Source organism: Phyllobates terribilis, unplaced genomic scaffold (assembly GCF_046119375.1).
Source record: "Phyllobates terribilis strain yellow unplaced genomic scaffold, ASM4611937v1 Scaffold_1__5_contigs__length_1240528914, whole genome shotgun sequence".
Lineage (NCBI taxonomy): Eukaryota > Metazoa > Chordata > Amphibia > Anura > Dendrobatidae > Phyllobates > Phyllobates terribilis.
In genome coordinates, this window is record NW_027362761.1 from 117,231,889 (window position 1) to 117,245,795 (window position 13,907).

A 13,907-nucleotide genomic window follows, 5' to 3' on the forward strand; every position below is an offset into this window, starting at 1 on the left:
TTCTCAATGGGATTAAGATCTGGGGAGTTTCCAGGCCATGGACCCAAAATCTCTATGTTTTGTTCTATGAGCCATTTAGTTATCACCTTTGCTTTATGGCAAGGTGCTCCATCATGCTGGAAAAGGCATTGTTGGGCGCCAAACTGCTCTTGGACGGTTGGAAGAAGTTTCTCTTGGAGGACATTCTGGTACCATTCTTTATTCATGGCTGTGTTTTTAGGCAAGACTGTGAGTGAGCCGATTCCCTTGGCTGAGAAGCAACCCCACACATGAATGGTTTCAGGATGCTTTACAGTTGGCATGAGACAAGACTGGTGGTAGCGCTCACCTCTTCTTCTCCGAATAAGCTGTTTTCCAGATGTCCCAAACAATCGAAAAGGGGATTCATCAGAGAAAATGACTTTGCCCCAGTCCTCAGCAGTCCACTCCCTGTACGTTTTGCAGAATATCAGTCGGTCCCTGATGTTTTTTCTGGAGAGAAGTGGCTTCTTTGCTGCCCTCCTTGAAACCAGCCCTTGCTCAAAGAGTCTCCGCCTCACAGTGCGTGCAGAAGCACTCACACCAGCCTGCTGCCATTCCTGAGCAAGCTCGGCACTGCTGGTAGTCCGATCCCGCAGCTGAAACAGTTTTAAGATACGGTCCTGGCGCTTGCTGGTCTTTCTTGGGCGCCCTGGAGCCTTTTTGACAACAATGCAAGCTCTCTCCTTGAAGTTCTTGATGATGCGATAGATTGTTTACTGAGGTGCAATCTTTGTAGCTGCGATACTCTTCCCTGTTAGGCCATTTTTGTGCAGTGCAATGATGGCTGCACGTGTTTCTTTAGAGATAACCATGGTTAACTGAAGAGAAACAATGATACCAAGAACCAGCCTCCTTTTAAAGTGTCCAGTGATGTCATTCTTACTTAATCATGACTGATTGATCGCCAGCCCTGTCCTCATCAACACCCACACCTGTGTTAATGGATCAATCACTAAAACGATGTTAGCTGCTCCTTTTAAGGCAGGACTGCAATGATGTTGAAATGTGTTTTGGGGGTTAAAGTTCATTTTCTGGGCAAATATTGACTTTGCAAGTACAGTAATTGCTGTTAATCTGATCACTCTTTGACATTCAGGAGTATATGCAAATTGCCATTACAAAAAATGAAGCAGTAAACTTTGGAAAAATTACTATTTGTCTCATTCTCAATACTTTTGGCCATGACTGTAGAAAGAATGTTTGACAATAGCAACCAATCCCAGTGCATATCTTATTTAAAAATGAAAGATGTACACAGATTAACTGTTATAGCCAACAAAGACAGTTTAACTTCTAGACAGTATTCATACATCTGCCTCTTTCCGACAATTTGCACCAAATACACAGTTTGTGATAAATAGTAGAAGACCTTTATGTGTATCACCAAGGCATAGATAGGAGGATGATTGTTTACATGAGATATGTTTCGCAGATATACTATAGCACTAAAGTCCACCATACAACTTAGATGGCTGTCAGACGAACGATCGTTCATCTGGCATCTATCGATGCCTTCTCTCCCATACATAGGAACATTCAAATGTATTCTCTAGCAGAGAGATACTGCCAGTCATCTCTGTTGGTGGCAAAATTTGACTTGCCTCATCCTTAACTCCCCCGACAATCACCTATGCGACTAACCATCGATATCAGTTGGTTCGGCCGATGTTAGTCTAACGTGTATAGCTTGCTTAAAGGGGTTGTCCACATCTCAGAAAACCCCTTCACTATCACCATGTTCCCTCCTTATAAAATAATAACACCTATACTCACCTCTGGCAAAAGAGAAAAAGAGGGATATCAGCTCACCCACCTAGAAGATCGCAGCACGGAGCCAGCAGTGCGACTGGGAGAACAATGAGAAACCAGGGAGATTATTATTATTATGTCACGAGATCCCTGAGGCCAATCACTGGTCACTTCACTCTCCCCTCTTTTGGACAAATGAGACATCTGGAGGATGTGAGAGACAGCCATAACTCTCACTTCCTCCTGATGTCAGTTATGTTTAAAGGAGGGGAAAGTGAAGTGGCCACCGATTGACATAACAATGTCACACGAGTTTTGGGAGAGCCAGTACCGACACCGCTGATACAGCGCCAGCACCAGAGGTGAGTACAGAGGTATTTGCTAATATTATTATTACACCTACTACATGTTGGGATAGGTTCTTTGAGATGGGAATGCCCCTTTAAGTTCTTCTGACCCCTTTGTTCATAGCATAAAGCCCACATAATAAGCCATTACATTGTCTTATGAGTCAAGAAATCATAATACTATTACCATAAATCCAGTTTTGCATAAAAGTAGCATCTCCACATTGCTTTGATGTTGGAGAATACCTCTGCACATAAGAAATCTTATAAAGGAAGCCACACTTTATATTTTGGATTTGTACTGAATCTACCAGAAAAAACCTCCACTCGGGGACAGTCATAAACTTATAATGGCAGTACAGCTTTTGACTATAAATAGTGCCACCAAACTACACAACATAAAGGCTGTTGTTTTAGTAGAACCTTCCCAGCAGATCTACTTTAGCCTCAGGTTTCTTGTTGTTTTAGCCACTTTGTTCGTTTGTGGGTACCTGAACAATAACATAATTGATACACACTACAGCAGAAAATATTTAGTCGCTGTAACAGTTATTGTTGGAACAGGATGCATTGTCTAAAATAAAAGCCCTTCATACAATAGAACTGGCATGAATATTGATGTGTAATTGTTTTGTACATCGCTTCAGTGTCTTCTTTATGTCTCCATTGCAGAAGAGAGAGTCGTTCCTATAGAAGTTTGTCGTTCCAAGTTATCAAAACAACTGCAGGGAGTTGTGTTTCGGTGTGATAAATGCACTTTTACCTGCTCGAGTGATGATAGCCTGCAACAGCACATAGAAAAGCATAATGAACTGAAGCCCTACAAGTGTCAGCTGTGCTACTACCAAGCCAAACTAAATGAAGAACTAGATAGCCATCTAAGAGAGGAACATAAGGTAGGCGTTACATGCTCTAGAGATAAGTGAGTTGATCAGAACCTACTTTCTTACATTGTATATTCACTTTTTTTAATAAATTATGAGGTAATGGTTCCCTTTTCTAGAGACTATACAGAAGTTTATAATTCTGTTATTTAAAAATATAGATTTAGGAATGACTTCGTATGGAAAAAGCAAGTTATTGTGTAAAATGAAAAATATCTATATGAGTCAAGTACCATTAAAAAGTTTGGACACACCTGTTCACACAATAGCTTTCCTTGTTCTTATTGGAATATGCACATTATAGATTTAGATTGAAGGCAGCAAAACTCGAAGGAACACATATAAAGACTAGGGGTAAAGAAACACTTGTGAAAAAAATGTGTTAAACCTTAGATTCCTCAAAGTACTCCCTTTGACAGCTTTATACACCCTAGCCATTATCTAAACAGTTTTATCAGGTAAGCACCTGGAATGGCTTTCCAACAGTCTTGAAGGAGTTCCCAGAGGTGCTGAGCACTTACTGGTTTCTCCCTGCTGTCCAACTCATCCCTAACAATCACAGTTGGGTTGAGTTTGAGTGATAGTGGAGACCATGTTTTCTGACATGGCACTCCATCTTCTTCTTACTTGCATAGCCCTTACAGAGTATTTTATAGTGCAGAATTCTGTGGCATCTGTGCTGGGTAAGTGTGCCTTGAATTTGAAATAAATCAACAGTGAAAAGCACCCCCACATCATCAACTCCATGTGTATGAAAACACACATAGAAAAAAACATCCACTTACCTTTTCAGCTTCTTACATATGAGATGGTAGTTGGTACCAAAAATCTCAAATTTTGACTCAACATATCACAGTGCAGATTTCCACTGTCCTAATGTTCACTCATTGTGTCACTTGGCCCAAACAAGTCTGTTGTTCTTGTTTGCCGTCCACAGTAGTGCGTCCTTTACAGCAATTTGAACATAAAGGCCTGCTTCTCATGGTCCCCTCTGAACAGTAGATGTTGAGATGTGTTTACTACTTGATGTCTGTGTATTATTTATGAGGGCTGTTATCTGGGCTGCTGTTAAATTTTGATTTCTGAGGCTGGTAACTGTGATGAACTTATCTTTTGCCGCAGATGTAATTCTTAGTTTTCCCTTTCTGTGATTGTTTTCATGAAATCCAGTTTCATTTTAGTGATTGATAGTTTTCATGACTTCACCTGAGAATACCTTCAAGTTTCTAGCAATTTTCCAGATTGACAGCTTTTCATGTATTAAAGTAATGATGGACTGTTATTTCTCATTACTTTAAGTGGTTCTTGTCATATTCTGGCTGAACACAGTTGTGGAATAGGACTCAGCACTGTATGGACCTGTGTACCAACAGTGCCTCTGAAAAATATACCAAAATATAAACTATTTCTAAAGGCCGGTAATTCTACAAATGAGCTCTTGGCAAGGCATACCTATCCTTGGAAGCCATTCTAGGTGACTACCCGATGAAGCTGATTAGGAAAATACCAAGGGGGTATAATTTTTACAATATACAGTGGGTACGGAAAGTATTCAGACCCCTTTAAATTTTTCACTCTTTGTTTCATTGCAGCCATTTGGTAAATTCTAAAAAGTTCATTTTTTTCTCATTAAAGTACACTCTGCACCCCATCTTGACTGAAAAATAACAGAAATGTAGAATTTTTTGCAAATTTATTAAAAAAGAAAAACTGAAATATCACATGGTCATAAGTATTCAGTCCCTTTGCTCAGTATTGAGTAGAAGCACCCTTTTGAGCTAGTACAGCCATGAGTTTTCTTGGGAATGATGCAACAAGTTTTTCACACCTGGATTTGGGGATCCTCTGCCATTCTTCCGTGCAGACCCTCTCCAGTTTCATCAGGTTGGATAGTGACCTTTGGTGGACAGCCATTTTCAGATCTCTCCAGAGATGCTCAATTGGGTTTAGGTCAGGGCTCTGGCTTGGCCAGTAAATAATGGTCACAGATTTGTTCTGAAGCCACTCCTTTGTTATTTTAGCTGTGTGCTTAGGGTCATTGTCTTGTTGGAAGGTGAACCTTTGATCAAGTCTGAGGTCCAGAGTACTCTGGAAGAGGTTTTCATCCAGGATATCTCTGTACTTGGCCGCATTCATGTTTCCTTCAATTGCAACAAGTCGTTCTGTCCCTTCTACTGAAAAACGCCCCCATAGCATGATGCTGCCACCACCATGTTTCACTGTTGGGATTGTATTGGGCAGGTGATGAGCAGTGCCTGGTTTTCTCCACACATACCTCTTAGAATTATCACCAAAAAGTTCTATCTTCGTCTCATCAGACTAGAGAATGTTATTTTTCATAGTTTGGGAGTCCTTTATGTGTTTTTGAGCAAACTCTATGAGTGCTTTCATATGTCTTGCACAGAGGAGAGGCTTCCGTCGGGCCACTCTGCCATAAAGGTCTGACTGGTGGAGGGCTGCAGTTATAGTTGACTTTGTGGAACTTTCTCCCATCTCCGTACTGCATCTCTGGAGCTCAGCCACAGTGGTCTTGGAGTTCTTCTTTACCTCTCTCACCAAGGCTCTTCTCCCACGATTGCTCAGTTTGGCTGGACTGCCAGGTCTAGAAAGACTTCTGGTGGTCCCAAACTTCTTCATTTAAGGATTATAAAGGCCACTGTGCTATTAGGAATCTTGAGTAATGCAGAAATTTTTTGGTAACCTTGGCCAGATCTGTGCCTTGCCACAGTTCTGTCTCTGAGCTCCTTGGGCAGTTCCTTTGAGCTCATGATTCTCATTTGGTCTGACATGCACTGTGAGCTGTGAGGTCTTATATAGACAGGTGTGTGCCTTTTCAAATCAAGTCCTATCAGTTTATTTAAACACAGCTGGACTCCAATGAAGGAGTAGAACCATCTCAAGGAGGATCACAAGGAAATGTACAGCATGTGACTTAAATATGAGTGTCTGAGCAAAGGGTCTGAATACTTATGACCATGTGATATTTCAGTTTTTCTTTTTTAATAAATGTGCAAAAATTTCTACATTTCGGTCTTTTTCAATCAAGATGGGGTGCAGAGTGTGCTTTAATGAGGAAAAAAAATGAACTTTTTAGAATTTACCAAATGGCTGCAATGAAACAAAGAGTGAAAATTTTAAAGGGGTCTGAATACTTTCCGTACCCACTGTATGGTGCTACATGTATTGTCCTTGTTTAAATGTTTTTACTTGGCTTTTATGGCAAACATACTTGCAATATATTTCTTCTAAGCAAACTTACAATATTTCCCATGATACAATTATCATTTTGTGGTCTATATAAGTTCTTCCTCAGTAGCAAATATTGGAGATGGTCTTTACATCCATTGCCAGCTTTACATAGGTAGACTTTTTAGACACACTGCAGAGACTTACAGGAAACATGCCCAAGCCCTATGAAAAGAGCCTCTGACCGTCTCTCATAAGTCACATATTTATTTAGCTGTCGGCGAGCAGACTGCCCACGGTAGTAAAACCATGACATAACATGGTCTGTGAGACCGATTCCAATTTGTAAATATTGCCTTTGTTAAGTAGCCACAGTTAATGGTGCAGCACAGCTTGGTGAGACTATCACTGTTCAGTAAATTCACATGATTAAAAGCATCATACTTTGTTCTGAGCATGGTTTACAGTTGATGTTATGCATTCATATAACGTCACTGTAAAGATGTTTATCCACAGTGCTAAAATGATCATTAATAGGGTACATCAAGCTGAAAAATGTATTGCTGTCTTGTGTTCTTTGTAGAGAATTTGTAATGTTGTTTCTAGAATATTTGAGTCACAAAATGTAATGTGAAGAGTGATTAAAGTTGGGGCTATTTTGAAATATCTTGTAGTTGACCATCAAAAAAGTAACAATCTTAATCCATACTTCAAAAAACTCTTCTTATTCCTTATTTCTCCCTCTGGAGGGCCCGGCACAAATGACACATGGGTATGCCATGTGGCATGTAATACTTTATTTCTCTTGCAGCAATGCTAAAGTGAATCAGAATAGATGACTGTTAGAGATGAGCAAACCCGAACTGTAAAATTCGGGATTTGTACTGGACACCTAGTGTCTGGTGCTGATTTCCGAACACGGACTTGTCCTGGAAGTCCTTTGTAGTGTTCCAAGTTCAGATGCTGAGAGACATTGAGATTCTGTGGGGGTACTCTGCTTCCTTTTGCAGCCACCTAGCCCTTACTATGACCATTTTACAGTACCAAAGTTCAGGTCCCCATTGACTTCTTTGGGGTTTGGGTTCAAGTTCAGGTAGAGTTCTGGTTCCTGAACCAAACTTTGAACTAAAGTCTAACCTGACGAACCCGAATATCCACGGGTCTGCTCATGACTAGTGACTGTTTCCATAGGGGTTGCCAAAATTATAAAATCTCTTGAAAGAAGTTTTCTAATTTTGGATAAATAAAGTATATCCATTGTACAACCTGAAAGTTGGAGCCAGATTGATGAAGAGTACTGTTTGTCACTCATTAAGTCCATGCCTCCGAGACTGCAAGCTGTTATTAAAGCCAGAGGTGGTGCAACAAAATACTAGTGATGTATTGGAGTGTTCTTTTGTGTGTTTGTTTTTCATGATTCCATAATTTTTTCCTCAGAATTGAGTGATTCCATATTTTTTTCCCTCTGCTTGGTCTGAAAAAAATTACCCTTACTGAGTACCACATTTTTAATCTTGATTTCTTTTAGTATTTCTTAAATCCATAAAGTTGCCATTTGAAATGACTTTAGTTTTGTGCCATGTCTGTGATCTGTTTTTTTTCAACAACATTTAACAACTGAATAAACATCCTCCGAGCCCGGTGATTCCATAATTTTTGCCAGGGGTTGTATATTATAAAGTATCACCAGCTTACGATCTTTCTACTTTGTGTTTCACGATTTTGAAGATTTCATTTTGCCGTAAGTGAATGGAAACATTCCTATTTACTCTCAAAGGCTAGAAACCTGTCCTGATTGCTTTCAGTTAAAATGTTTTTACTGATAGAAAGATGTCAAGAATGGCAAGAAATTCAATCACCAAGTATGCTAGCTGTCTGCAAAACCTTTCATTGTATAATGACTATCATGATTGGGTGGCTCATGACTTGATATTCTCATGTTGGTTGTTGGATTACAGGTGTGTCGAAACTTTGAGCTAGTTGGATTAGTAAATTTGGATCAACTGGAGCAGATGAAAGATAAAACTGAGACTTCAAGCAGTGATGAAGAAGAATGTGCAACCAAGAACGGAGGTTGGTGGCTGTTTACGTACATACAGCAGTGTTAACTGTATTCTTGGGCAGCTTGCAGATCAAGTGAAATGTGTTGTCTCATCATGGCAATTGCTGTTCATAAACCTGCTTGGACCTCCCTTTAAGAGTCACCAATATAGGGGCTGCTCTATAGAAGAGGCTGCCCTTCTGACTTGAGCATGTTCCTGTATCACATGACAGCAGTTCAACTGATTAGCCACCATGAAATAATATATTTTCCTTGCGGTAGTGATTGCAGGGCAAATGACTGCCTTGCTACAGCTGTTTGTGTTGGTGGAGTGCAGCCAGAGAAATCAGCTAACGAGACAACTCCTCTAACCTCCTGTCAGCAATGATTGGACCACCAGAAACACTACTTGCATTAAATATGGGGTTGTGGTTGATACATCCAAGTGCTTACACCAGTCAAAATGTGCAAAATTTTTGCACAATACAAAGTTGCACAAAAAAATTGCAACTTTTGGCGTTTTCATGCCAGTTCTGCAGAACGGGAGTGTTGCAATGCCCTGCTCCTTAATCCATTATGAGAAGTGGTGTATATTACACCAGGAATCTTAATCCACCACTTAATGAATATGGCGTCTCTTATTCCGCCATGCCCATTTATTAAGACTGTCATGTACAATGCCAGTCTTAATGAATCAGGTCTTTTACCTTTTGTGCTCATTGTAGTCTGTCCTGGTTGCTGTATGATCTAAAAATGTGACTACCTGTTTTTTATAGTTATTGAAATTATTTTTGCAACAGAGGTTATTTAACCTCTTTCTGAAATACATGGAGCTGGTGTATGTAGTGCGACTCAGGAGCTGAGGCCACTCCATACAGGGCAGGTGTTGGTTGTGTTATAACCTTCTTTTAGCAGCAGTGATTGGAGCTAGCTCTGGACACTGCTATTTAATCACTTCAATCTCTGACAACAGAATTTAATTGTTTCTAACTAGACAATCATAGGATGTCAATGGGTTCCCATAATAGTTGGGGGCCGACTGAAGTCCCTTGTCACTGCCAACTTGGTGTTCCTATTAAGCGCTGGGCTTCTTAGAAAATTAGTGTTGGAGTACATAGTGAAATTAAATAGTATTACAGTATGTAATACAAAGTATAAATGATCTCAAGTTCAAGTCCCCTGAGAGGGCTAAAGAAACATTAAGAATAATTAAAAAATATATTAATGAAATTTTTAAAAAAAAGTTTAAATCACCTCCTGTAACAATCAAAATAAATAATAAAGCAAATTTGGTATAATCACGTCCATAAAGGCCAATCTATCAAAATACAAAGCTGTTCACCCCCGCACAATTTCATAGATAGAAAATTAAAAAGTTATCTGTTTCAAAAAATGGTGACACAAACAAAATTACAAAAACAAAAAATGGCTTATACTGGAAAGGGTTAAAGTAGATCTGTCAGGTCATCCTTGCTGCTCCATCTGAGAGCAACATAGAATAAAACCAGAGCTCAGTGATCTACTGTATGTTTGCATTATTGGGTGCAGTATTTTGGAGTGTAAACCTTGCCAGAAGTCAGTCTGCAAGTTTTACTTCCCATAAGTACACAAGCTGCTTGACAGCTGTCCTTACCCTTACGTGTTTGTACAAGGGCATGATTTGTTTTTGAGTACTATAATAATAATCTTTATTTAGGACTATTATTGTGGCATAATAAAGGTAAGAAAACAAGTAAAATTACATATATTCAAAACGAAGACAGGTCCACTACCTATAAGAGCTTTCAATGTACTATACCTAGGACCGTAGAACAAACCCAACAATTTGAAAACAGGTTCTTTTAAAGTTTATTAAAATTATATATAATAAAATAGTACACATTAGCCATAGATCACTATTCAGGCAAAATTACTAAACAAAATAGTATGAAGAATCAGAAGATCAATGGGGCAATATAAGAAATGCACTCAACAACAGGACATGGTCTGTATCCCGGCATGTGATGCTCGGTGTGTGCATTATCTATAGATGAACCGTGTACAAAATAAGAGAGTTAGTCTGTGCTGTGACAGTGTCAAAACAACTATGAGATATGCTGGCGTTTATTGCGCACACTCTCCGTCAAGCGCTATTCTATGTAACTGTGTACTAGAGAACCCACTTTATCCCTTTTTCTGTATGCTAGACATGTTTCTGACATGTTGGCATCAATAGCGGGAAAAGAAACATGGGGTTCTCAAATATATAAACTGAATTGTGACGACATTAGAAATGTCGTCATATGAGAAATAAACAGAATGGTGACTACATTGTATAGGTCAGTATATGAGAAATAAACAGAATGGTGACTACATTGGACATGTTATTATATGAGAAATAAACAGAATGGTGACTACATTGGACATGTTATTATATGAGAAATAAACAGAATGATGACTACATTGTACAGGTTGGTGTATGAGAAATTAACAGAATGGTGACTACATTGGACATGTTATTATATGAGAATTAAACAGAATGGTGACTACATTGGACATATCGTTATATGAGAAATGAACAGAATGGTGACTACATTGGACATGTCGTTATATGAGAAATAAACAGAATGGTGACTACTCTGGACATGTTATTATATGGGAAATAAACAGATTGGTGACTTCTCTGGACATGTCATTATATGGGAAATAAACAGAATGGTGACTACATTGTATAGGTCATTATATGAGAAATACTCAGAATGGTGACTACATTGGACATGTTGTTGTATGAGAAATAAACAGAATGGTGACTACATTGGACATGTTATTATATGGGAAATAAACAGAATGTTGACTACATTGGACATGTCGTTATATGAGAAATAAACAGAATGGTGACTACTCTGGACATGTTGTTATATGGGAAATAAACAGAATGGTGACTACTCTGGACATGTCATTATATGGGAAATAAACAGAATGGTGACTACTCTGGACATGTCATTATATGGGAAATAAACAGAATGGTGACTACTCTGGACATATCATTATATGGGAAATAAACAGAATGGTGACTACTATGGACATGTCTTTATATGGGAAATAAACAGAATGTTGACTACATTGGACATGTCATTATATGGGAAATGAACAGAATGGTGACTACTCTGGACATATCATTATATGGGAATTAAACAGAATGGTGACTACTCTGGACATATCATTATATGGGAAATAAACAGAATGGTGACTACTCTGGACATGTCATTATATGGGAAATAAACCGAATGGTGACTACTCTGGACATGTTGTTATATGAGAAATAAACAGAATGGTGACTACTCTGGACATGTTATTATATGGGAAATAAACAGACTGGTGACTACATTGGACATGTCATTATATGGGAAATAAACAGAATGTTGACTACTCTGGACATGTTATTATATGGGAAATAAACAGAATGGTGACTACTCTGGACATATCATTATATGGGAAATAAACAGAATGGTGACTACTCTGGACATGTTGTTATATGAGAAATAAACAGAATGGTGACTACTCTGGACATGTTATTATATGGGAAATAAACAGACTGGTGACTACATTGGACATGTCATTGTATGGGAAATAAACAGAATGTTGACTACTCTGGACATATCATTATATGGGAATTAAACAGAATGGTGACTACTCTGGACATATCATTATATGGGAAATAAACAGAAAGGTGACTACTCTGGCCATGTCATTATATGGGAAATAAACAGAATGGTGACTACTCTGGACATGTCATTATATGGGAAATAAACAGAATGGTGACTACTCTGGACATATCATTATATGGGAAATAAACAGAATGTTGACTACATTGGACATGTCATTATATGGAAAATAAACAGAATGGTGACTACTCTGGACATGTTATTATATGAGAAATAAACAGAATGGTGACTACATTGGACATGTTATTATATGGGAAATGAACAGAATGGTGACTGCTCTGGACATGTTATTATATGGGAAATAAACAGAATGGTGACTACATTGGACATGTCATTATATGGGAAATGAACAGAATGGTGACTAATCTGGACATGTTGTTATATGAGAAATAAACAGAATGGTGACTACATTGGACATGTTATATGAGAAATAAACAGAATGGTGACTACATTGGACATGTTATATGAGAAATAAACAGAATGGTGACTACATTGGACATGTTGTTATATAAGAAATAAACAGAATGGTGACTACATTGGACATGTTGTTATATGAGAAATAAACAGAATGGTGACTACATTGGACATGTCATTATATGGGAAATGAACAGAATGGTGACTACTCTGGACATGTTATTATATGGGAAATAAACAGAATGGTGACTACATTGGACATGTCATTATATGGGAAATGAATAGAATGGTGACTGCTCTGGACATGTTATTATATGGGAAATAAACAGAATGGTGACTACATTGGACATGTCATTATATGGGAAATAAACAGAATGGTGACTACATTGGACATGTTGTTATATGAGAAATAAACAGAATGATGACTACATTGGACATGTTGTTATATGAGAAATAAACAGAATGTTGACTATATTGGACATGTCGTTATATGAGAAATAAACAGAATGGTGACTACTCTGGACATGTTGTTATATGAGAAATAAACAGAATGGTGACTACATTGGACATGTTATATGAGAAATAAACAGAATGGTGACTACATTGGACATGTCATTATATGGGAAATGAACAGAATGGTGACTAATCTGGACATGTTGTTATATGAGAAATAAACAGAATGGTGACTACATTGGACATGTTATATGAGAAATAAACAGAATGGTGACTACATTGGACATGTTATATGAGAAATAAACAGAATGGTGACTACATTGGACATGTTATATGAGAAATAAACAGAATGGTGACTACATTGGACATGTTATTATATAAGAAATAAACAGAATGGTGACTACATTGGACATGTCGTTATATGAGAAATAAACAGAATGGTGACTACTCTGGACATGTTATTATATGGGAAATAAACAGAATGGTGACTATTCTGGACATGTTGTTATATGGGAAATAAACAGAATGGTGACTACTCTGGACATGTCATTATATGGGAAATAAACAGAATGGTGACTACTCTGGACATGTCATTATATGGGAAATAAACAGAATTGGTGACTACTCTGGGGGAAATAAACAGAATGGTGACTACTATGGACATGTCTTTATATGGGAAATAAACAGAATGTTGACTACATTGGACATGTCATTATATGGGAAATGAACAGAATGGTGACTACTCTGGACATATCATTATATGGGAATTAAACAGAATGGTGACTACTCTGGACATATCATTATATGGGAAATAAACAGAATGGTGACTACTCTGGACATGTCATTATATGGGAAATAAACCGAATGGTGACTACTCTGGACATGTTGTTATATGAGAAATAAACAGAATGGTGACTACTCTGGACATGTTATTATATGGGAAATAAACAGACTGGTGACTACATTGGACATGTCATTATATGGGAAATAAACAGAATGTTGACTACTCTGGACATGTTATTATATGGGAAATAAACAGAATGGTGACTACTCTGGACATATCATTATATGGGAAATAAACAGAATGGTGACTACTCTGGACATGTTA

General features: G+C 38.1%; 1 protein-coding gene across 6 annotated transcripts in view; it reads left to right on the forward strand.

Annotated features, from left to right (window-relative positions):
* Window positions 1-13,907, forward strand: part of ZNF462 (zinc finger protein 462) — a 181,276-nt gene that overhangs the window by 143,846 nt on the left and 23,523 nt on the right. For all 6 annotated transcript variants that reach the window (XM_073666833.1, XM_073666773.1, XM_073666842.1 and 3 more), the window contains 2 exons: window positions 2,790-3,013; window positions 8,146-8,260. In XM_073666833.1, coding sequence (XP_073522934.1) covers window positions 2,790-3,013; window positions 8,146-8,260 — 339 coding nt within the window. The remainder of the gene's footprint in view (window positions 1-2,789; window positions 3,014-8,145; window positions 8,261-13,907) is intronic.